The sequence below is a fragment of the Coloeus monedula genome, assembly GCF_965178545.1.
Source record: "Coloeus monedula genome assembly, chromosome: 25".
Classification (NCBI taxonomy): domain Eukaryota; kingdom Metazoa; phylum Chordata; class Aves; order Passeriformes; family Corvidae; genus Coloeus; species Coloeus monedula.
Genome location: NC_138805.1, coordinates 2,246,677 through 2,271,558, shown reverse-complemented (window position 1 = coordinate 2,271,558; position 24,882 = coordinate 2,246,677). Strand labels below are relative to the sequence as shown.

Sequence of the window (24,882 nt, the reverse complement as noted above, 5' to 3'; positions counted from 1 at the left end):
ATCTTAACATGAGTGTTGTAAAAAGGACAAAGGAGAATCGTTTTGCTCCACTTGGTTTAAAGGAAGTGCTCAGCTGCAGGACTCCAGCCCAACGTGGACACGGGGTTCTCAGAAAGGTAAAGGCCAAGTCACTGCAACTTAACACCTTATCGCCTCCCCCTGACCCGTGCTGACACTTTGTCTTCGTTCCCAGCACATCTGGCTGCCCTGAGCCCGCAGCTGGAGGTTCCCTTTCTTCTCAGATCAATCCAAAAGCCGTTTGCCACAGTGCAAGACACACATCTCTAATCGATGTGGAGCAATTGATTGCACGTCCCAGCCGGGACGAGCCAGGGTGAATCCGTGGAATAACAATGAAATGAGTAAGAGATGCAGACAACTCCAGAGAAAGATGAAAGACACCGGGGTTTGCTTTGTCACTAAAAGAGAAGATTGAGTAAGAATTGACAACTCTCTTCCCTTACATAAATATCATATGAAGCAGGAGAATAATTATTTGCCACATCCCTTCAAAGAGACAGAAGAAGAAAACACTAATTTGCAATAGAGATTTTGTTTGGGGACTTGGAATAACTTTGAGGCTCGTGAAACCCTTGCAGAAGGGCTCTATCACCAGAGGGCAGCTCAGCTGCGCATGATGCAGGTCCCTCATGTGCCCAACCCCAGTGGAGGGTGAAATCAGCTGCGATCCACCCAACCCTCACCCCACAGAGGTCATCCACCACCAGACTATGACACAGGAACCTCTCAGGGTCCACAAAACTGTTGCAGCAGCATAAAATCTGGACCACAGACTGTTCCCTCCTGCTGGCAAGTCCAAGTCCTCTCTGTGACATCCCGGAGACCCGTCTGCGAGCTCCCGCTCACCAGTGGGAGCAAGGGCTCCACCGTCTCAGACAGTGTGACCCCACAAATCACAGCGAGACACACTCAGCACTTTTATTCTTTATTGTTACAGTTCAGACAGCTCCATTATTTATCCAAATTACTTATTCATGTTCCATTTCCAGGGACAACCTGCTGCACTGGATAGAGCGATCATCGCCTCTGCTCTCCACTCTCCCCCAGGTCTCGTCCCACTTTAGGTGGTATTTGGCCATGCTGCTACCACTGTTTGTGTAAGAGCGTTGACTCTAATTAGAGAATCATTCCATCCATCCCAGGCCCTCTCTTGCACCACCCAGGGGTTCTGACAGGGGGAGGATTGAAAAAGCTCAGCCCAAAATGACAGCTGAGCCTCAGAGAGTGACTGACAGAAGCACTGAATGTTTCCTGAGGCAATTCAATCAGAACAGGTTTTTTGGCCATCGTTAGAAGCTAAACCAATTCAGACAAATATCACTCCTACCTGGAGGGACAGCAAGGGCTCATCATTAAGAGCAAGGTGGCAGCTGGCCTGGATTAAACAGAGCTATCCAATGTATTTCCATATATCGCCCTCATTTCAAGGCTGTACCTCAGAGGGCAGGTGGACCTTTATGCTCTTGCCAAGATTTGAAGGCTGGAAGGTTACCCTGATGTGCTGTCTCCAAGCTTAGATCACACCCTCTGCTCTCAGGCCAGACCCCAAGCACAACTCTACCTCCCACACAAGGCCTCTTCACCCAAGCTGAATGGGATTGGTGGCTCCTGAACCCACCCAGACCTGGGAAACGCATCCTCCTTCTGTTGGGGGGCTCAGTTTCCCTGTCTGAAGCGCTGACATTAAAGTTCCACCTCCATGACAAAGCATTTAGAGGAGGAAAAGTATTCCTAAGGGCAAAACATACAATTGCCAGAACTTGTGACTGCTCCTCTGCCAAGGCCCAGGTGGATCCAGCACATCCAGGTACCATCAGCATCAGCTCCAACCCACATCTGCAACATCTGTCCTCTCCACCACACCTCCCTATGGCACGCACAATTTCCCCAGGAAAACACTGAGGTGCAAGGAATTAAAGAACCCCTCAGAGCAACTGAGTGAATCCCCTAACAAAATGGTTAACTCTTGTGAAATCGGGGGAGGGTTCTCCAAGGAGCGATCACGGGCGGAGCAGCCGCCGAAGGAGGCTGCAGACAGCACTCCAGACACACATTCCTGACTGCCAGACAGCCAGGGCGGCACGCCACGGCGATGGGTGCTGAGCACCACGGAGACACGCGGAGAGGAGGGCGCTGCCAGCTCCAAGAACCGACAATACTGAACAGAATCAGAAAGGAGGCATGGAATCACAGAATGGTTTGAGCTGGAAGGAAATCTAAAACTCATCTCATCCCACCCCCTGCCATGGGCAGGGACACCTTCCACTGTCCCAGGCTGCTCCAAGCCCCATCCAGCCCGGCCTTGGGCACTGCCAGGGATCCAGGGGCAGCCACAGCTGCTCTGGGCACCCTGTGCCAGGGCCTGCCCACCCTCCCAGGGAACAATTCCTGCCCAATCTCCCATCCAGCCCTGCCCTCTGGCACTGGGAAGCCATTCCCTGTGTCCTGTCCCTCCATCCCTTGTCCCCAGTCCCTCTCCAGCTCTCCTGGAGCCCCTTTAAGCCCTGGAAGGGGCTCTGAGCTCTCCCTGGAGCCTTCTCCTCTCCAGGTGAGCACCCCCAGCTCTCCCAGCCTGGCTCCAGAGCAGAGGGGCTCCAGCCCTCAGAGCATCTCTGGCTGAGCCAGAAGCACTCTCAGCCCCGAGTACCGGGTGCAGCAATGTTTAGCCATTTGCTCAGTATTTCACCACTCTTACTTAAATTCTAACTAATAAAAACCACAGGGCAAAAGCACAGATAGGATCATCTATCACAGATACGGATCAGAGACAACCTCACATGGCCAGCACTGACCTCCTGTCACCACCACCACCACTCCCAGTTCCTCACCCACCCTCAGACATCTATTTCTAGGTCACTTGTAGAGAGCTACAACAGGTGCAAAGTCCTAAGAAATCACATTTTAGTGCATGAATACCCCCAGCTCCAACTTCCAACCTCTTCTCCGAGTTGTCCTTTGAGGTGCAGGGCGGCGGTGGCTGAGAGATGCTCTAATCAGTGCATCTAATTTCAAGCAGTGTGAGGACCATGTTATGCCTTGGGATAAAGGAGAAAGGCTGCTATTGAAGTCAAAGAGAGGTAGGCACTTCGGAAGCTGGAATTTGGCCTCAAAAATAAAAAAGCCACTAAACTCAAATATTAAAGTGCATTTAAAAACATAATAAGGCAGATTAGCAATCAAACCAAGCAGCTCATGGGGGGACTGATAAGTGGGGAGGATTCGAGAGGCATATATCACCATGGAAAAAAGGCCCAAAAAGCCTTGTTTAGAGTAAAAATGACTTTTGATCCAAAAAAAAAAAAAGCACGGAAATGCAGTTTTTCTCATGCATTTTCCATGAGAGAACAAGCCCAATCAGCCTTGTTTTAAGCAGCGATGCCGAAGCTCCCAGCTGGAGTGCTCTGCACTGGGAGGGACAGGAAATTGCCCCGTGACTCAGTAGCACGATGCACACAAGGGACAACCTTGTCCCTCACATGGATGCTCAAAGCACTTTTGCCTCATTCAGGGAATCACTTGACCCAACCCCATCCCAACTTTCTGAACTACACAGTGAAGGAGCTGTACAAGTCTTGCTGCTTCACTAATCCTCCTGGAACTGGGTCTTGGAGTTTATTTCTCATTAAAACAGCCAAGAAGGAGGCATCTTCTATCTCAGCACTATCCTAAAACACGGAGTAGCCATTGGGAAGAGTCAGCTTTGGGAATGGGATTGGGAGGAGGTGTGTGGAAGGGTGGGGAGGATGGTGACAGCTCAGCCTTTTCCTTCAAAGATTTTCTTGGCAACTCTCGAGGTAAAAACTTCTGAGCCAGCGACGTGTTGAGCTGCAGAGGCTGAAGCACTTGTTGCTGCAGCTCCAGACCTCCTGCTGCCTTCAGACTGAGGGATCAATACAGGGTTTGACACCCATCAAGCCTCCATGTGCCTGGAGCCCAGCAAGGGATGACCCAGGGCCACCTCTTCCGAGAGCTCCTTCTGTCTCACAGTCGCCTGAACTCTTGGCTTCACAGAAATCCTCCTGCCCAGGAGAGCTCAGCAGTGCCAGCTGGCCAAGACTGCTCTGCTGAGCTTATTCCCAACCAGCTTCAATGGCTGGATTTTGTCTGGAAAGGTTGGAACATAGAAGGCATCTCTTCTCATGCTAAACCTTGGAGGCTTAGACAATAACCACCTTGCAAAGAAGGGGCAGATGGCCCCTGCTCAACCCAAACTCCACGTGCATTAGTCCAAAACATGGTTCAGGTCTACTCAATCTCTAAAGTCTCTGTACAGCTCAAGGGACACCTCCCTCACGCCACCAAACCCCTTTAAGGTGTCAAAACCAGCACGTGATCAGCATCAGAAGGTGCTCACCGTGACAGGGCTGGAGCTCAGGGGTCCAGGGAAATAGGGTGGGACAACTTTCTCCCATGGGACCTGGGGCCCCACACATGTAGGGAAAAGGAGCAACCCCCATGCCCTTGTAGATCCCTTCCAGCTCAGGATATTCTATGATTCCATCATAACTACAATCAGGATCCCTGTCAAATCTTCCCAGCATGGTCTGCGTGGCTTTTCCAAGGTGATCCCCCCACCCAGCACCCCCCACATTCACAGGGTGCTCAGCTCCCTCAAAACATGGGGTGCTCAAGCCTTGTCACTTCAGCTGGGGTCAGGGAGACTGAAAACAGAAGTGTACAATCCTTTCACAAGTTCAGTAAAGTACCCATCCGCCCTTCATTCAAACCATTAGCCACGGGTGTTTACAATGAATTATTTGGAACCAAATCAAACAAACAAAGAGAAGACACAGGAAGAAGAGAGAAAGCCAAGCAGAGCCAGGGCACTCCTGCAGCAGGGCACTAGCAGGGCTCATCCCTGCCTCCCAAAGTGAGGCACAACCCCTTTTAGCCAGCACAAGGGTTGCTGGAGGTGAGGACCCTGCTCCAAATTTGGGTGTTGCCTCGAGCTCCCTCTGCGACCTTGGGAAAACCTCCCTGTCTCTCCTGGCTTTACTGCCAGCCCCTCACGCCATGGCCCATGGTTGTGGCATCCCTGCACACCCTCCTTTGCCCTTGAAGTGTGAATAAACCACAAATAAATGATTTACAAGGCACGAGAGTTCTTTGGCGAGGCACTTGGGTGGGCAGGAGCCAGCACTCCCAGCCCCGACTTAGCCCCAGCCCCAAAAACATCTGCAAGAGCTCAAACGAGCTGAGAGCAGATCTTTCCACCCACACGGAAAGCCTGGGAAGGGCTCCTGAATATTGCAAGGAGGGCAAGCAGCTCTCCTCCCGCTCCGCTGGAGACGGTGTCCCCAGCTGAAGCTCTCTGCCCTGGTTTATCTCCTCTTTTCCATGATCTCTCTCCTTTCTGAAAGCTTCATTTCAGCGCAGGTATGCGAGGGGAGAAGGGGAGGTGGTGATCAGGGAGCCATCCTTCCTTTTCTCTTCTTATTTCCCTTGCATTTCCTTCCCTCTCATTTGCTGCCAGCTACACTCCATCTCTTATCCCCAACCTCTGTCTCCTCCATGCCCTCTCTACTCCCCATCAAGACAGGGTTTAATGTCTTTCCATCTCTTCCCGGGTAAATTGCAGCGAGTCTGCTGGCTGCTCGGGTGGAACACACTGTTTTATATGCGCCATAAAGGGAGAGAACTCTGTAAACAATATTATTTTTAATAAAATCCAAGTCTTTGGCAGGCCAGCTGCTTTTGTGTCTGTCTTAATTTAATCAGACGATCAGCTCTCTCAAGCAGCAAGAGGGAATGAAAAGCATTAGCAAGGAATCAAGGAACTGGTGAGGAAGAGACATGATTTCCATCAAGAGCTTTCCGGCCCAGTGTGTTGCTATGAGAGCAGGACCAAGTTTTCAGGAAACAGATTCCCAAAACAACTTTGTCAAGGTGCAGGAAGGACATGGGCACATCTGGGCATAACACTCGTCCTGTAGTGCTTGAAAAAGAGCTGCCGTGGGCGATGAATAAACCCAGGCATAAAGATATTTTCAGTCAGAGCAGAGCACAGTGACATTGGAAGGTGTCGGACACAGCCCACACTCCCTAGGATGGGAATGCTGCCCAGTTTGGTGACCCCCAATGCTTGCACCCACGTACAGCCACCCAAACCAGCATCCATCAGCTCCCTGTCTGCGGCCAAAACCCAAACCAGCCCCGTCTGGCAGGTCAAAACTCAAAATCAGATCAATACAATGGTAAGGATTAAATATTAAATTCTGCAAATATATCCCCCAAATCCAGTTGAGGCTGGATCCAGGCTGGATCCAGGGTAAAAGCTGCCTCAAAAGAGGGGAGGAGAGGAGATGGGGTTGGCAGCTGGAGCAAGGGGAGAAGGAGAGCAGCCCTGAGCAACCCCTGACATGCAGCATCGTGAGCAGCAGCTGAGTTTGAAAGGTGTCACTTACAGACAGCCAAAACCTGGCAGAAACAGCTGATTTCGTGACACTTCTGTTCTTCAAGACCAAGCAACAGCCAGCGAGCATCTGCCGTGGGCAGACAGCTCCTTTCCCTGCTCCAAAGCCTCCGAGAGGCTTCACCGCCAGCAGGCTCAGCACTTGGCCGTGATGTCCTGTGAGCCTAAACCATTCCAGATGTGATTCCTGCCTCCTTCTCATACCTCTTTGGAGGATTTTCAGCAGCCAGAGCAGCCCAGAGCAGAGGGCAGGGCTCCCCTGGTATGGGAGTCACCAAGGGTTCCACTCTTCCACTCAAAGCCAGAAATCCTCCAGAATAAAAATCCTCCAAAATCTGAAATAATAAAAGCTAATTACAGACACAAAGTAAACAAATTAATTGATGTTTACTTGTTTACCCAGTCACCGAAAGATTGTTAATGACTTAACATGTATTTTTAAGATATTAAAACATGCTAAGGCACAGCCATAAATATCCCCAGTAAAGCAAATATGGTGCTCAGCACTGCAAAGGAACTAAAATTAGTATTTAATTACAAGAAATCGCTCGAAGTTCTTTTGCTACCATTAATCACTTTCAATTATGAATGTAATTATAAGTCATCTTTTCTCTTTGGGTGGTCGCTGCTGGGACCTGGAGCGGTGACCCTGTGCTCCAGAAGGCAGAACCCCGCTTGGCTCACCAAATGACAACTCCTCGCCGGCTGTGCCAACGGGATGGATCAATTAGTGCCTTCCCTGAGCTCCTGAGGAGCCAAGGGCATGCAAACAAGGAGAGGGTGAGGGGAAAGATTGAGTTACTTCGTCCCCTCCGCCTGCACTGATTTGTACACTAACCACCCATAGCAGAATCAGGGCTACCGAGACAGAGAAATTGATGTGAAAAATAGTCCGTCCTCAAATCATTAAAGGACGAGATGATAATGTTATCTCTTGCTACGAGGCAAATCAAAGCCTTGAGAGTTCCTTCCGTGCGACAGGAATCGTTGCAGTGGGGACACGTGGCAGCTCACTCCGTGCAGGCAGTGGAGTGCAGTGGAGGGCACGGCCAAAAACTGGTCCCCTGCACCTCCTGGCTCTGCCCTCCCCCTCTACCCGGATTGCACCACAGTCAGCATCACCTCCTGGCATTTAAGATGGAGCATGCTCACTGCAGAGGGGATTTTCAGCTGTGGATCAATTCCCAGGGGAATCTGCATCGGGAATCTGTGAAACGTAATTAAGAAAAGCAAATTTATTAGCCATAAGCTCTGATTTTTTTTTGGTTTGGTTTGGTTTTTTTATGAAGAAGGTGGCACTTTTCTTCTGGGCAACTTGCAAATCAAAAATAAAAAGCTGAAAACTCCCTCTCTGCTCAGTGCTCAGCCTCCTTCATCAGTTCAGGCTCCGCTCAAAGAGTTTGGGATGTGGAATTCAAGCCCTGCCTGCAGGCGGTCAGTGAAATAAACCCTTATGGGGAGGCGGCTGCTGGCAGAGCATCTCCAACCTGGGACACCCCTGATAACCAGGACACCACACCACGAACTGCTGCCTTGGCTCCCTCCAACTCCCTTCAGCCTCACAGCCTGCTCCTGGCACTGCACAGCACCAAAGAGGACCAAAACACAGAAGACAACGTGGAAGATCAAATGGAAACATTCGCTTTTGGTTCCCTTGGTACTCCTGCGCAGGGAATGTGATTAGACTGTCCTTATCTTGGTGGGAACAGTTGTTAGCAATAATGAAATCATCCAGTCCTTTTCTTTTTGAAATCCAGCCACATCCTTTGGCTCCAGGAAACAGGGGCAGTGACATGTGCTGTTTTCATAAAAAGCCACAAGACAACATATTTCATCGCAGTAAATTCCCTTCCCTCAAGTGAAGAGAGAAGGAGAGAGGTTTCAAGGACAAGAAAAGTTTCAGCCAAAAGAAAGGGCTGATCTGAACTTCTGCTCATCTGACACTTCCCAAGAAGTTGGCTCTTCACAACCTGAAGAAGTTTGGATGACGACAACCCTTGCTGCCTTTGTCTCTCTCCTTCTGCCTCAGCTCCTGTGAGGATAACAGGAATCGTGCATTGAATTTCCCAACCGACATGAACTCCAAGAGGATGACTCTCTACGAGGGAAAGCCCAGCCTCTGGAGGACGGACACTCCACTCCACATGTCAGCCAAGAATCCAAGGAGGACTCACGCCAAAACCTCCACATGTTTCTCCCAACAACTACTCGTGACCTGCTTGGAGTCACGAATACTCTTGCCAGGCTGTAGATCAAGCCAAACTCATCCTCACTTCATCCCCTTGGACTCTTCTCCAGCCCCAGCCCCAAATTCCCTGCTGGGCCTTCCTCTCAGCCAGAGGTCAGCCCAGAGGGTAACAGAGGACCACGTCGGGTGGACGACACACGTCACGACTCAGCACCTGAATTAACCAGGCCCCATCCTGTGCTGCCTCCTAATTAGCGGGCAGGATTTCAGCATCCTCCGGTCCTTGGCTGAGTCCCCCCTTCCCTCTGCTCCTTGCCTATTCTGTTCACTGAACTAATTGCCAAGCGCCTGCACCCTGGGTGTCTGCTGCTGTTGGAGAAGATTAGTATTTTTACAGAGGGGGAAAAGAAAAAGATTAAAAAAAAAGATTGTGTTTTTTAAAGCAGATGAAAGGAGAGCCCAAGGAGATGTGCATTTGACTCTCAAACATGCTCCTTCAAGTCTCCCTCAGCAGTACTTAAAGGCGTTTCCAAAGCAAGACTTTATGAATGCTAAATGAACCCGGCGCCTTGTTCCTCTGCCACGAGAAAAGAAAAAAACTTATCTTTTATATACAATATTTCCTTTATGGCTGACGCTGAGCATCGTGCGTCGCTACTACCGGCCCCACTTCAGACACCGACGCCGACCTTCACAAAGTCACAGGGACACCACCGGCTCCCCAGGCTGGAGCAACACACAGCTGGGCAGGGGTCAGGGAGCCTGGCTGGATCCAGGCAGCCACAAATGGATTCACCTGCTGCTCTCCAGGAAGGACGAGGTGAGACCACCACAAATGGGGAAATGTTCAAAGTCTTGTTTTCCATCGCTGTGATCTCGCGCGACCCAGCCAAACCGAGGATGTTGGTTGGTGTATCACCCTCCAGAAAGGTTTCTCAGGATGCAGCCTGGTCAAGATGGGATGGGGAATGATGAACCAAGAGGGAAAGAGCAGCAGCCCAGCAAACCAGACAGACACAAGAGAAAACACCCTCTGACTGTCCAGCCCTGAACACCATCTGTACCAGCACCTCTACGTCACCAAGTGGTGCTGGCAGGGTCCTCGTCTGGGTGTCCAGCACCCAAACTCTCCCCGATCCCAAAAAGGACAAGGAAAAGCACATCAGTGCATCCAAACACCTTTGGCCATCTGGGTTATCAAGTCAAGGCCACCCAACGCTTTTCCTAACGGAGCAAACAGCCCAACCCAGTGCCAAGACTGACCCCAGCACCCTCACTGTGTGGATCTCCAGCAGGACCACTTCTCCCTACCTGAGAAATGAGAAAGAAGTGCCTTTAGCTTTGCATAAAACACTCTTAAGAAGCTGGTCCATGCTCTTAGGAAATCACCCACCCAAAGGAAGTCTTGGGAGATTTAATTAGCTGCAGTGTCTGCTGTTTGAGCTTGTTAGGTGCTATATAATTGCTAAATATTATTATTATCTCTGCAGGTACAGCAGTTTGTTAGGATAATGATAGTGATTGACGTTTCCCTGGCATCTTTCATCCCAACCAGATCCCATTTTACTATATTATAAGACACTTGTTCTGCCTTGACTCTCCATATGTCTCCAAACTGTCAACAGGATCACAACCAGCTCAGCGCTGCCAAAAGAAATAAAGGCAAAGTGGCTCATGGAAGTTCACAGGATGTATCACAAGCCGAGCCAGTTCAAATTCATGCTCAAGAACTCAAGTTGCACAGGCAGGCGTGGTATAGACAGAGATACACGGGCTCCACTTCAACGTCAACATGGAGCAAAGCTGCAAGAAGTGGTCCTGGAAGCCACCATAGCTCCCAAAAACATCCCCTGTCCATCTCCATCCCCTTTTCCTGGCAAGCAGCAGTGGGTGCCATAACCCAACCACCACTATGAAAAATATATCCCAGGGACAGCAAAGCAGAGGGGCCACCGAGTGATTAATGGGAGGCTATCAGTTTGGGATAGGTCTCTAAATTCTCATTAAGTCAGGTGCTGAGGCATCGCACATTAATCCAGAACATTTCCCCTTCGGCCCAAACAAATAAATAACTCGTGTATAATTCAGGGAGAACTGGGTGGAGCCATCTCTCCCCCTCTCTCTGTCTCTTTCCAACTAACCAGTGAATAAAACATCGCCCACAAATCTATTAGGCTAATTTTAAATCCTGACAATTTAGCAGCACTTCAGCAAGATAAGAGCCATTTATTAAAAGCCACAGTTCATTAAGCCAAATGCTGCTGGCGTATTTACTCAGAGAAACGGGGCTGGGCTCGGCTCTCACCCAGACCAGAAGTCTCCAAAGGAGCAGGAGTGATCCTATTTCACTCACAAAGAGAGGCCAGCATGAACCTTCGCCCACCTCAAGCACACGTGGGGCTGCACATGCTGCCCACCGAAGGAACTGGGTGTCCGTGCTGCCTTCTCCTCTCTTGGACGAACGCAGAGCAGAAGTCCTGGGATGCTCTGCAGGTTTGTCACCCAGAGCTATGGCAAGTCCCCACAGCTCCCACGCTTTGCACCACCACACCATGGGGCTGTTCCCAAAAGGATCGACACCCCAGTCTGGATCAGGATTGCACCACTTTGGAACCATGCAAGCACAGATCAGCTCTGGAGAGGGATGGTTGCTGCCAACCCCGAGCCAGGAGAGGGCTATCGAAGACGAGCTGGTGCTTGCCAAAGGTACCAGATTGCACTCGGAGCTTTCCTTCCTCCAAGCTGCCTCTTGACATCTCTGCTGATGCCCTCTGCTGTGCCAGAGCACCAGACCACGACAGGGGGTGCTTTGGGACACACGGAAAGGGCTGGAGGCTTCCAGGGCACTGGCAGGAAAGAGATGGGCTCGCCAGAGGGAGCAGCCCTGCTCTCCGGGAACTGGGATCTTTGCTAACCTTCACAAGGGATGACTTCACATTTAGCTGCTCCACCCAAAACCAAGACACCACAACCTGTAAAGCCAAGCTATGCATGAGCCCACCTCAGACCTACAAAATTTGCCCAGCGAAGATGTGCCCGAGCACAACCTGGCAGAGCAGACGTGGCCTCAGCAAGCTCTGTGCCAGCAGGGATGAGCTTATTCCACTTGGGAACCACGCGCCACATGGAACCAGAGGATTTTTAAGGTCGCTTGCAACCCAAGCCATTGCAGGCTTCTCTGATCCTGTGGCTCCCAGCGGCACAGGAAGGAGCGATGGTGAGGGGCTCCGTGGTACCCGGGACGCAGCCAGCAGGGAGGGAGCTGTGCCAGCATCGCTGCGAGGAGCCGGCGGCAGAGGGCAGTGGAGAAATCCCATCTGGCAGAGTTTGTGAGTGTAATTCATTCCAGCGGGAGACATCCAAGAGACTTTATCAAGTGCAATTGTCCCACTGCGCCTTTCACCTGCACACACTTGCAAGACAGTCTGGAGTGACTACAGAGTATCCCTTTACAGTCAGAGCTGAAAGGAGCATTATAAAGGTGAATTAACATTTAAAAAGAACGTAAAAAACCCAGAGCTGTTCTAATGATGATTAATGGGAAGCTATAAGGGAGGCCGTGACCTCCTGGTGTCATTAAATGGATTGGCAGGTTTCTGAGCATTAATTATAAATAGCCACAGGAGTTTGAGTGCTTAGCAGAACGATGATAAATCCATGACACAGGCACAGGGACAAGGAGCCAGGAGCATGGGGGAACACGTGCCTGTGTGTGCATGCACATGGCTGGGCGTGCAAAGGAACATGGGTTTGCACATGTGTCACACACAGGAAAGAGGCAGGGAGCCAAGAAAAGGTGGAAATGAGTCCATGTGAGCATACTGCTGTGTTTGGGTGGATAGAGAAATGGGTAAATGATAAATTAGGCACTGCCAGTCAATCACGTTTTCTAAATGTTTTATATCCCAAAAGCTATAAAAGCAATATTCCTTTCTGGCCTTATTGGAGCCATTTCTGGAAGGCAATCACATCTGTTTCCTCGGGGATTTGAGCTGAACTGTGCCTTGGCTTTTTTTTTTCCTTGCCTTTTTTTTCCCCTCCCCTTTCTATTTACTCTCTAGCCTGTTACCAAAGCAGGGTCAGAGCATGCATACAAATAGGGAGGAGGAGTGAAAAACAAACAGCCCTGAACCAGTGATGAACAAACAAAAAGTGGCTGCAAACTTCTCATGGCAAAGCCACAGCTCCAGTAATCAGGTGCCACACAGATTTTGGGTCAGGAAGCTCCCATGTTGGCATTCCCTTCAATTTAATGTGCATTATTCCACAATTTCACTGATATTATGGAGATCTGCATCCTGGGGCACTGCTGTGCATCGCCTCCGAATTGCTGAGCCACCCAGCCTGCCTGGGATTTGCAGCGGCCCACAGTTCTCTTCCAAGAGCCCTTGGAGAGATGCTCATGGATTAAAGCCCAAATCCCTCTCTGCATCCCACAGGGGCCCAGAGCTGCAGCCACAGAGGCACAATGGCTCCCTAAAGCAGAAGGTGGGGTTTCTGCAGGAGTTCCTCAGAAAGAGAGGATCAGCAAAGGGTCAGAGCCCGCAGATGGAGGGTTGGAATAAACACAGGATGAACGGAGCGAGGACCTCGGGCTCATTAATGAGCTCTGCCCGAGAACCACAGCGACTGCGGAGGGGGAGAGCTCCTCTCGCTGCCAATGACAAGAACAAAAGGCTCCGGGTGAGATGCCAAAGGGGCAGTCCCATCCCCGGGCATCCAGACACCCCCTTAGCATTCAGGACAGAGGCTGGAGGTCCCAGACCTGGCACAGCTCTGCACCAGCAGCCACATCCCATCACCCAGCTGAGACAGCAGCCCCAGCATCCAACCGTGGGGCATTTCCACTGGGACTGGGATCCCCATTTCCTCCAGCACCTCTCTGAGCCGCTGTTATGGTTTCTGCCCACTCCATGGGGAAGCAAAAGCACAAGCCAAAATCCCGCCCCCACCACTGAAATTTAAGATATTCCTGTTTAGATTTAAGTCTCATTACCATGCTGGGCCCTCCTGTATTATTTCAACTGATTGGAATATGGTGGCAAAGGAATAAGTTCTCCATACAATTTTCTTCCGATCCTATTAGTTGCAATACAATTACAGTGAATACATCAATTCTTCGTCCCAGCAGCTCCTGGAAAGAACCACCTATTAAAAGCTGGCTTATTAATGGAATTGTACATCCAGGATTAATCGGGCCACGTTGGCCATTTCCATTTCTCACTCCACAAGTGCTTTTGTTTGCTTAATAGGCTGAAGTAACTTGAGAATGACACAACTTAGAGCTTCCCCCATTTGCTCTGCATATCACCAGCAAATTTAATATCACCTTCCTCGCCAGCGTCTCTCCAGGATAAAACCTGGCACGTGCTGCCAAGGAAATGCTCACTGCAGGGTGGGGAGCGAACAAGGGGAAACTCCTCATTGATCCAAGGCTTTAAACCCAAAGGGAAATGGCAACACCAAAAAATTTTGCCAAAGCCTGCTGGATGAGAGCCACTGGAATATCATCTCATGAGCAGTTCAAAAGCTTCCCAATGCCCCTAAGAGCATCACCCCCTGCCCAACTTGATGGGGGGGGGGGTCCCCTCCAACCCTCCAACCCTGGGAAGCCCCAGCCAATCCCAACCACGGGCCGCCAGTCCCATTCCCCAGCATCATCCCTGCACTTGGAAGCAAGGACGCTGTTTCCCAGCACAGATATTCCTGTGGCAGCAAAGTCACTGCATGTTGAAGCACAGTAATACAGTATGACTTTTCCCTTTAATGGAATTTTTCTAGCCCACTAGGAAAAAAAAGACTCCATTAGCCATACTACAAAGGCTCCTACTTATTAGTATTTTAGAACAGCGGCAAAAACATTTCTTGAATCTAATTATTGCTGACAAATATGAAAATTGAAATCAAAGTTAAATTTTCAGCTACAGTGCCTCATTCGGCCGCGGCTCGCCCGCTCCCGACGATTGCATCAACACATTTATTCTGCTGAGCAGGCTCCCACATTGGGCCCCCCATTCCCTGCAGCCCACCCCTCCATCTTCGGAGGCATTAACTCTGACATATTCATCTCAACAGCCGGGCCACGGAACCAACTTCATGTTTACCAGCTGTACGCGGCCGACGGATCGGAGCGAGGCTTCCAGGGGCTGGTGAAGAAGGGAACAGAGATTGCTGCTTGAGGAAGAAGGGAATAGAACTTGCTGCTTTTTTTTAATTTTTCCTCTTTTTTTTTAAATTTATTGTTATTTATTTCCACCTTCGCTGTCTCCCATCCCCTCCCAACCTCATCTCCTAAAGGGTGATTTTGAATTCCACAGGACAGAGGATGTGGAAGGGAGGGGAGAATGGAGAGAGGGGGGAAATAAGGAAAAAAAAAAAAAAGCCTTGTCAACATATTTCCTTTCTCCTACCTCCCCCCAACATACTGTAAAAATCAATCCCCTTTGTCATTTTGCTCTGCTTGTGTGAATGTTTAATGGCTGTCGAGGGAGATAATGATTGCTGCTAGGAAATTCATTTCAGATTTGCTATTTATAAAGTACTTGGTGCTCAGGTGGGAAATTAACATAAGGAAGGGGGAAAGGGACCAAACCAGGGTATAAAAGCAGCAGGAGAGGAGGGATGAGATGCTGCAGGGCTGGTTGGAAGGGGATGGGGCCCAAAGAGAATCTGCATCTGGTCCCATCTCTCCTGGGACAGAGGGAAAAGGTTTGCATGGAGCAAGGATGGTTCTGCCAGCCCCTTCCCAGCACCCACCCGTGGATGCAAGGACACAGAGCCAGGATTATCCCCCCAAGTGCCTGGGGGCTTTCGGAGCCAGCAGTGCTCCTCACACACCATCCCCCAAAACCCAGACCACCAGCCCCAGCACCACCAGTGGTCTGTGCCCCGGCTCCCCCTCCAGCCCTTCATCCCTCTGCATTGACCCCAAACCTCCTCTGAGTTCCCTCTCCCCTCAAAGCCCATCCACCTGTTGCCACGTGTGGGATTTTTGAATCCCGAGGGGATTCCCATCTGCTGTACAGCCGGATCCCGTAGCACGAACGCCGCCGTTGAGTTGCTAATTCCTCGTCTCAGAAGTTGCTTTTCACTTTCTGATTTTTCAATAATAGGCTTGGTGTGAATCCCTTAAGCTTCCGAAATAAGCTGAAAAACGCTTTTCCAGCCATTTACATAAACACAAGTGGATCAGAAGGAATAATCATAGTTTATGCATTATTTGGGGGCTTTGGAGATGGTTTCTAATGTGGTGTCAGGTTTTGAAGCCTAAAACATACAATGGGAAGCGTTGACGTGCAGAAAAGCAGCACAAAAAGTAAACAATAAATAATACACGTTTTTTCAGTGTTGTCTTCAGTGACAAGGCAGTTTTGGCTCTGCCACTACCCCGGCCTCTAATGGATCATGGATCCTGCTCCTCGCCAGCTTTGTTCCAAAAAGGGCTTCATTAAGAGAGATGTCACTCATCCTAAATCCAAATTCACCTCGTGCCAGCCAGCCCTGCCACTCTCCTGTGCCTTGGCCCGCTATCAAAAACCCCAGTGCTGGCTTTGGGAATTGACTTTGGAAAACTAAAAGTCTAACGGAGGCACCCTCTGATCTCTAAATACCATCTGTCCTGTAGAAAGGGAATAAAAGCTAAAAACACCCAAACCAACCCAGCAGCGTAGTGCTATTCACCAGATAACTGCTCTAAGAGAGGAAAAAAGCCCTAAACACTAAAAAAGAGAGAGAATATTACGGTATTAATGAACCTTGCTTTGCTCTGAGGGCCCGTCACGCTTCCAGTGAGGCGGGTCAGGTTTGCCTTTCAAACCAGTTCTTTAAATCAAGAATTCAGTTTCTGGGAAAATGGAAACATTAGCAAAGGATCTGTTTTGAAGAAATAACAATACAAAACGGAACAAGGCTGGAGACTCCAGGCTCTTTGATTCCGCTGGAACGTGGCCTTTGGAGCTCTTTTTTTTTTTTGTTTGAAATCACTTCACAACTTTGTACATAAAGCTTCGGTGAGCTCCGAAGAAAATGCTTCAAAATATATCCCTTACTTTTCCCAGAATTTACTCTCACTGGGAATCTGTGATTGTTCTTTTCTATTTCGCTTTTTGGAATTAGAAAAACCTGAAACATTCTGCTTCGTTTCTAATATTACACGATTTCCTGTGGCATTTCCCACTCCTTAGCAGCTGCTCTCTCCCACTGTGAGTCACTGGAGGACATGAACCAGCCCCACAGACTGAGCATCGGTGGTTTTCCAACCTAAATCGGGGTTTCCCAGGATCAGCAACGTGCAAGGAAAAGACACCATCCCCTCAAGGCCAGGCTGGACAGGGCTTGGAGCAACCTGGGACAGTGGAAGGTGTTCCTGCCCGTGGCAGGGGGTGGAATGAGATGAAATTTAAGCTCCTTTCCAACCCAAACCATTCTGGGATCTCTTTCTGTAATTTCCCAAAAAATCCCTGCCAAGAACCCGCTCCCATCCTTCCTCCAAGCCAGGCCCAGCACTGCTCCAGCAGCGAGCACCTGGCACGAGCCACAGCTCACCAGTGCATAGAGGTGAACCTTCCATCCACCTCCACAGGGCCCTCCGTGCTGTGCTGGGACTTTTCACTCTGGCAGCACCTCCAACCCCATTATCCCCGTGGGAGGGCAGAGGGTTCCATGCCAGCTTCCAGCAGCGCTTTAGAAGGAATACTCCAGCCATGAGGAATTCAGGCGTGGTGGATGCCTGGAATCCTGACTTCCCCATACAGCTGCTACCAAGCATTTCAGAGTCAAGGCTCCTTTTTTGACTGCCCTGATTAGTAAGCAAAGCATGAGGGAGGTGGAGGAAGGGAAAGTAGGAGTGGGGGGGGGGGGGGCCAAGAATGCCAAGAACCAAACACTGTCTTTAGTGGGAACAGTCAACAGGACAAGGGGGCCAAGGGGTCAGTTAATTTACAACAGCTTTCAACATTAGACATATTAACTGTGAAGCGCATCAAAAATCCATGCTCTCCCTCCTGGCAGCAGATAACAGAGCCCGGCAAGGCAGCACCTCTGATTTATTATTAACCAGGAGCAAGGTGCGTGCCTGGGGAGGAGGAGGAGGGAGGGAGGGAGGGAGGGAGGTGGCCAGCCCCTCCCGGCTGCCAGCCACAGCTCCAAGCAGCCACAGCTCCAAATGGGAGCACGAGGGACGCGACGCCTGCAGGATGCACCCATGGAAGGGCTGGAGGGATCGGGGTGCCCCAAGGGGTGCAGTGACAAAGGGATCACTCTTTGTAATCCCGGTTTTTCATAGAATCCCGGAACGGCTGGGCTTGGGAAGGCACCTTAAAGCTCATCTCGTTCCAGCCCCTGCTGTGAGCAGGGATGCCTTGCACTAGCCCAGAGTGCTCCAAGCTCCGTTCACACTTGGACACTTCCAGGAATGCAGCAGCCACAGCTTCTCTGGGCACCCTGTGCCAGGGCCTCACCACCCTCACAGCCAAGAATTCCTTCCCAATATCCCATCTATCCCTGTCCTCTGGCAGTGGGAAACCACCCCTTTCCTTGTCCTGTCCCTCCAGGCCTTGTCCCCAGTCCCTCTCCAGCTCTCCTGGAGCCCCTTTAGGCCCTGCAAGGGGCTCTGAGCTCTCCCTGGAGCCTTCTCTTCTCCAGGTGAACGATCCCAGCTCTCCCAGACTGGTTTTTGCCTATAAAAGCTACTAAAGGCTTGAAAAAGCCACGTGCTGAGGTGTGGGTGCTGGCTGGCAATGCAAGACAGCAGCATGGCTTGGATTTCCACTATAAAATCCCCAAATCTGGCACCTTGCTCATTTTGGCTGCTGTTTGAAACCAAGAGCTCAACTCCAAGTCCCAGTCCCAGCTCCAAGCCTTTGCCTTGAACATCAGAGATGGATCAGTTTGGGTCCTGCTGAGTCTAACAGGAGATTTGTCACTGCCCATCAAAGGAGAATGACCAGTAATGCTTAAAAAATCCTACTTCCCCTCTTTAAAGCTCCTCTCCCTTCAACTGGAGGACAAGCAAGGAAAGTTTCGCCCTTTCTCACCACTACTGAAGTTTGGGAAGCAAAAACAAACACAAGTGAAGGTCTTTTCCTGATCCCCATGGCCAAATAGTTGCTCCTCACGTGGTGTTTCCCAGACTGAGGAAAGCTGAAGTCCACCTCCACTGTCTGACTGGAGCTGCCTGGGAAGAGCTCTCCCCATCCACTCTCTCCTGGTTTATCACAGAAAACACCAAGCCCTGCTCACTAACCTGACCTAGATCTGCCAACTGATCAATTTTTTCCCCATAGGGAAAAAATAAAATGGGGGGGAAATCACAATATGGGTATTTTTAAGTGAAAACTGCAAGAAAAATCTACAAAACAGACACTTGTAATATCGAATGCACTCGTCTAGGGCGTAAGTCGAAGGAAGATGGAAAAACCACGAGCCAGGGTCACTGTGCTGGTCAAAATGCCTACATGGAGGAAGGAAAAGCAGTTTTTGCAAAAACACAAGGATATCCTAAAGCTGGTTGCAGCCTCCAGAGCATCCAGCACCAGAGGAGGTTTTGTCCAAGCTCCCAGCTCCCACCTGATCCTCTCTGCTTATCAAACTGGTATTTATCTCCTTTCCACCCATTCATCCCAAATGTGGCAAAGAGAGAGCAGTCCCACACCAACTTGGACTTCCACAGACCCCCCAAATCTGGCCCCTTTGCTCATTTGGGCCTCTGTTTAAAACCAAGAGCTCAACTCCAGCCCAAGCTGGAGCTCCAAGCCTTTGCCATGAACATCTGAGATGGACGATTTTTTGCCTCCTCACGTACCCGCTGTAGAAGGCCACGGGCACCCTGCTCACGTGTGTTTTATGGCCAGTAAACAACTGCATGCCCTGGAACGTGTGTCAGCACTTATGGGACCTCATACAGCTCTAGTCCACCAGTGGGGCTCCTAAACCTGGTGTAGCTACAACACAAACCTACTCCAGCACTTATTCCCATGCTCCAAGGTAACTCGTTACACACAAACGAGTTTTGATTTCATTTTGATTTCATTCTGATTTTTTGTCTTTTTAAACTCCATCTCTTTTGATGGAGATCTCTTCATATCCACAGCGTAGAGCGACTACAACAGCTTTACTCCTCCTCGTACCCTGCCAATCCACTGCTGTGTAACCAGCTGAGCGCAGGGATGCTCCCAGGGAAGCAGCAGCAATCCACACATGGAAAACCCCACCGGCAACTCCATCACCCAAACCAAACTCCCAGGCCCCCTTCCAGCATTTTGGGTGCCATCCAGCGTTTTGCACAATGCAGGTGCTTTCCAAAGGCCTGCTCGGGTTGCTGATTGCTCCAGCACGTCTTAAAAATGTGCCAATTAATCCCAGAGTGGTGGCCTGATTTCCAGAGGTGCTGATACCTCCTCACAGCTCCGCTGAGAATCAACAGGAATGACAGATGTTCAGCCACGCTCCAAATCCAGCCATCAAGCAACCAGAGTGCATTCCCCTCCTTTTATGTACTGCATATAACTGGGTTATCTACTCATGTAGGTATTGATTATTACTGTTATTACCTATTAAATAGCTATTTTCTGCTGTTGGGGTGAATATCACGTTTTATTGACCCGCACGATAACTATTAACCACATCTAATATTTTTCCCAAGGACCAATAAATCCGGGCATTCACAAAAAGATGTCGATACATGTAATTTTTCTTATACGCATTCATTAGTGCAATTACCTCCTGCACGAACTGCCAGGAGGTTTCCCCTCGCCCCTCCACCGAGAGAAAATCTTCCCAGAATGCGCAGCCCCAGCCCAGATTCCAAATCCTGCCCTTCCCGAGGGGAAGCAGCCAGCCTCTCCTCCCTGTGGATGTGTCTCTGGGTCAGATCCAGCCTTTCCATCACACACCAGCACAGCCTGTCTCAGTTTGGGAATTATCTGCATCCCAGCCACAGCGAACGAGCGAATAATTCTTTCGGATGAGGAACGCTCTGTGTAGGATGTTGACACATGCTATTATTTTACATACCTATTTCAGCTTGTATGCTTATTACAATAAGGTCTTTATGCTAATTTGTAAATCAAATTCCCATAATTCTTGGCTTACTGATGCTAAAGGCCCAGCTAAATCTTCTATGACCTTTTAGCCTGGTTAATCCTTTTACGTGTGGCTGAGGGAAGAGTTTTCTTGTCTCTTCCACTCCCGAGTGCTGGGGTGGGATTTTTGCCTCTTCCTTACGAAATCCAGGAGGGCTGTGAGTCAGCGACATGGGGCACATGTGAGGCCACCCCTCTACTCTGAGCCAGGCAAAGGGAGAAGAGAAAACGCTGCTGCCTGGTCCCTGTGTAAAGATATTTCGGGTTTTCATCGCTGCTATTTAAAAATCAGACAGAAGACACAGAGCAAACACAATGAGAGCTGTGTTGCCAAATTGCCACTCACTTCCCAACCCCCGGGGCAATTCCAGCCCTCTGCAGCCTCCCCTCTTTCCATCCCTTTTTCCAACTTGTGGCTGGACATTTTCGGGCTCCATTCACCTTGTGAGTCAGTGCAAAGGACACCTCCAGATCATTCCCAAGGGGATGCAGCATCCAAGCAATGCCCTGACCTCTCTCTCCAGCATCAACACCCAACAGCTCCCTTGATGTCCAACCCCGCCAGACATTCCAGGGCTCAGGGGGCTCCTTCCTGATGGACACAACGCTCAGCAGCTCCCATTTTAGGGCCACAGGTCCACAAACCCAACAGCGAATCTACAAAACCTGGAGGACCTACAGATGTTTGCACAAATGCAGGTGGTCAAACGCTCCTGAATTATCCCACTTCACGCTCCACTTGCCTCTCAAGAACACTCACAAATCACTTTTCTTATTGTTTGTTTGGCTGGGAATAGGGAAATGACCTGGAGTATGGATGAACCGCTGCAGAGGGCAGCACACATCTCTGGAGATACTTGAAGGAGATTTGTGCAAAACACAGTTTTCCTGCATAACAATAATTTTCACATTTTCAAACACAAGCCAGCTCCAGTTCTGGACACCAAACGAGGGAGAAAACTTATGAATTCCAAAGGCTACTGTGATTATCAGAAGAATTCATGAAGCAGAAGCACATTACTGCTGATTTTCAGCATTGCATACAAACCTAAATATTACCTTGGGGTTGAATGAACTCAAATTTCTCAAAACTCTCTTTAAAAGTTTGTGCTAAAATACAAAATTATTTGTAGGGTGTGTTTGAGGTTTTTTTAAATGACTCTTAAATAAAATTATGCAAGAAAAACTCCCAAGGGGACTCCTTCCCTCCAACAACGCAGCAACTCCCAGCCCAAAAAAGGCCCAAACTTTTTGCTGCCAAAGGCTGCCTTGTGCAGTATTTCACCAGCTCTCCACAGCTCTGCCCTGGGTCCTCCCCACACCGTGGAGTAACGTGGCTCCCTGCTTTTCCTCACTCCAGGAGTGACTCAGGGACTTCTGGCACCCACATGAGGTTCCTGCAAGGCAGGGAATTGGAGGGTTTGGGGCTCAGGGAGGCAGCACATTCCTCCCCACTGCTCTGCTGCCCAGGAGAATTTTAGAAAACCAACTACTTTTTGATCTGGAAGCTTTGATAGGAGCAGGGAGAGGAAGCAGGAGGGATGACCAGAGGCATGGAATAAGACTGCAAGGAAGCTAAGTCAGGAGCCCCAAAGCAAGCATTAAAAAATAATAAAATAATGAAATAATAAAATAAATGAAGCACAGATTCTGGGCAGGAGGAGTGAGGAAGGAAAGGGGCACCTTTATCCCTCCCCTGGGGAGCCCCGACCCTTCACACCCCAGCCGGGCTCCCTGCAGAGCTGGCAGCCAGGGGGGCCAGGGCTCGCAGCCCCGGGGAAGCCCCCGGGATGCAGGAATGCCGGCACGCCAAACAGCACCAGCGGGAAGCAGCCACGCAGGGAGGAGGAGAGAGCTCGAGGAGGGAGAGCGGGAGGAAGGCGAAGAGGAGCGATGCCTCGGCGTGTGATGTGCATGTTAAACAGCCTGTGCCGGTCGATACCGCACGGGGGGCTCTCCCTCCGCAGGAGCGGGCCCGGCCTGCCCAGCAGAGAGAAGTTTGTGGTGGGAGACACCCAGGCACCATCTCTGCCCACCCCGCAGCCCCCAGCCCCGCGCAGGCAGCCCCCAGCCCCACACAGGCTGGGCTTCCAGAGCCCACCCGAGCCTTGCTGCAGCGCACCTCGGCAGACGGGGGACGAGGCTGGGCTGGTTTGGACATTGCCAGCCTTCGGTGGGCACCTCGGAGCAGCGCTGAGGTAGCTGGATCCGGCTGTGGAGAAGGAGGCGCATTCACCCCCCGGGGCGCATCCATCCTCAGGAGAACCCACGTTGTCCCCCCCAGGAACGCCTGCATCCCCCCCGGGGTGCATCCGTCTCGCCCAGGAATACTCGCACGGCCCCGGGGGTGCATCCATGCTCCGAAGAATGCCCGCATCCCCCCCCGGGAGTGCATCCATCTCCCCTAGAAGTGCCTGCATCCCGCCCCGGAGCCCCGGGTCCCAGCCGCCCCCCGAGCACGGCGCAGCAGCCCCTGGCGCATCCCCCGGCGCATCCCCCTGCGCATCCCGAGCTCCCGCGGCGGCCCGGGGCAGGATGCGGCTCCATCCTCTCCTCCCATGGAGGAAACCCCGCTCCCACAGCCCCTCCAGATGGCTGAGAGGAGCCTAACGCGAGCTGACAGGCTCGGCGCTCCCGGCCAGATGGGGCTGGCTCCTGCCGCCTCTTTCCCCCTCCTTTTCCCATCGCTTTTTGCTCTTTTTTTTTGCCTTGCACAGCCCCCCCCTCCCCTCCAAGCACCATCCCCCGGGTGCGGGGAGGCAGCCGTGCTTATCCGGGACAGACGGGAGAAGGACTTCCCAACTCCCAGCCCGGCGGGAGCGGGGCTGCACCGAGTTTTTCGGACGACCTTGCTGGAAAAGCAAAGGCGTGGGGGGAGCACAGAGGATCCCCGCCCCCGCCCCCCCCCCCCCCCCGCCCCCCAGCCTGTTGGATCATTGATCCTGCCAGAATTACGCTGGGATGGCAGAGTCCTTCTGCACCCGCAAAAATAATCAGGACGCCAGGGGAGAAGTGTCCCCCCCGCCAGCCCGGTGCACCGGGAATTCCTGCGCCGTACCCGCATCCGCACCCCCCGCAACTTCACAGCGGGCTGGGGACGCTTTCCCAGCTCTGTCCCTGCTCTGGAGGGATCCTCGTCCCCACTCTGGGGGGGATTCTCACCCCCCAGCCCCCTTTGAGGGTGCTGCCGTGGGACCGCGCATCCTCCGCCCGCCCGGGCTGCGTCCCCCGCGGCATTCCCTACCTTGGGAGAGGAGGAGCGCGGCCATCCCGGCGAAGATCACCCAAGAGACGGGGTGGTGCATTTTGGCCTGGGCCATCTTTTCCTCCTCCTTCCCCACTCACTGCCGGGCGGGGAAAGGTTTAAAATCCAGCGTTTCCCGGAGCAAAGCGCAGGAAGGGAGGCGGGGGGTGGGGGGGTGGGGAGGGGGGGTAAGGAAAAAGGAAGGGGAAAAAAAAAAAGAAAAAAGGGAAAAAAGCACCGAAGGGTGGGGGAGGGGGGAAAAAACCCAAAAGAAAAAAAAAAGGGGGGGGAAGGGGGTCGGAAGGGGTTGCAGGTGCGAGGACAGGCGCTGCGTGCCCGCCGCTCCGGCCCGCACACGCCGCCCGGCTGCAACACGCCGCCGGCCGCGCACGCAGCCGCCCCCGCGCAGCACTCATTGGCTGCGGGGCCCCCCCGCGCCGGCACCCGCACCCCACCGGCACCGCACCCCCTAACCCCACCGGCACCGAACCCCACCGGCACCGCACCCCCGACATCTACACCCCCCTAACTCCACCGGCACCGCATCCCACCGGCACCGCACCCCCTAACCCCACCGGCACCGAACCCCACCGGCACCGCACCCCCTAACCCCCACCGGCACCCCTACCCCCGACATTTGCACCCCCCTAACCCCCACCGGCACCGCATCCCCCTAACCCCACCGGCACCCCTACCCCCGGCACCCCCACCCCTGGCATCTGCACCCCCCTAACCCCACCGGCACCCGCACCCCACCGGCACCGTCGGCACCCGCAGCCCCCAACTTCCCCCCGGCATCCACACGCCCAAACTGCCCCCCCCAGGCATCTGCTACCCCCCCCCCCCAACCCCACCAGAGCCTGCACCCCCCGGCACCTGCACCCCACTGAACTCCCCATCCCTCGGCACCCACAGCCCCCAAACTTCCCCCTGGCAT

General features: G+C 51.8%; 1 protein-coding gene across 1 annotated transcript in view; it reads right to left on the bottom strand.

Moving 5' to 3' along the window:
* Positions 1 to 24,021, bottom strand: part of LOC309582109 (protein CEPU-1) — a gene marked incomplete at both ends in the record, with an annotated part of 353,179 nt that extends 329,158 nt beyond the window's left edge. The window contains one exon of the mRNA XM_082297124.1: positions 23,946 to 24,021. Coding sequence (XP_082153250.1) covers positions 23,946 to 24,021 — 76 coding nt within the window. The remainder of the gene's footprint in view (positions 1 to 23,945) is intronic.
* Between the last annotated feature and the right edge of the window lie 861 nt (positions 24,022 to 24,882).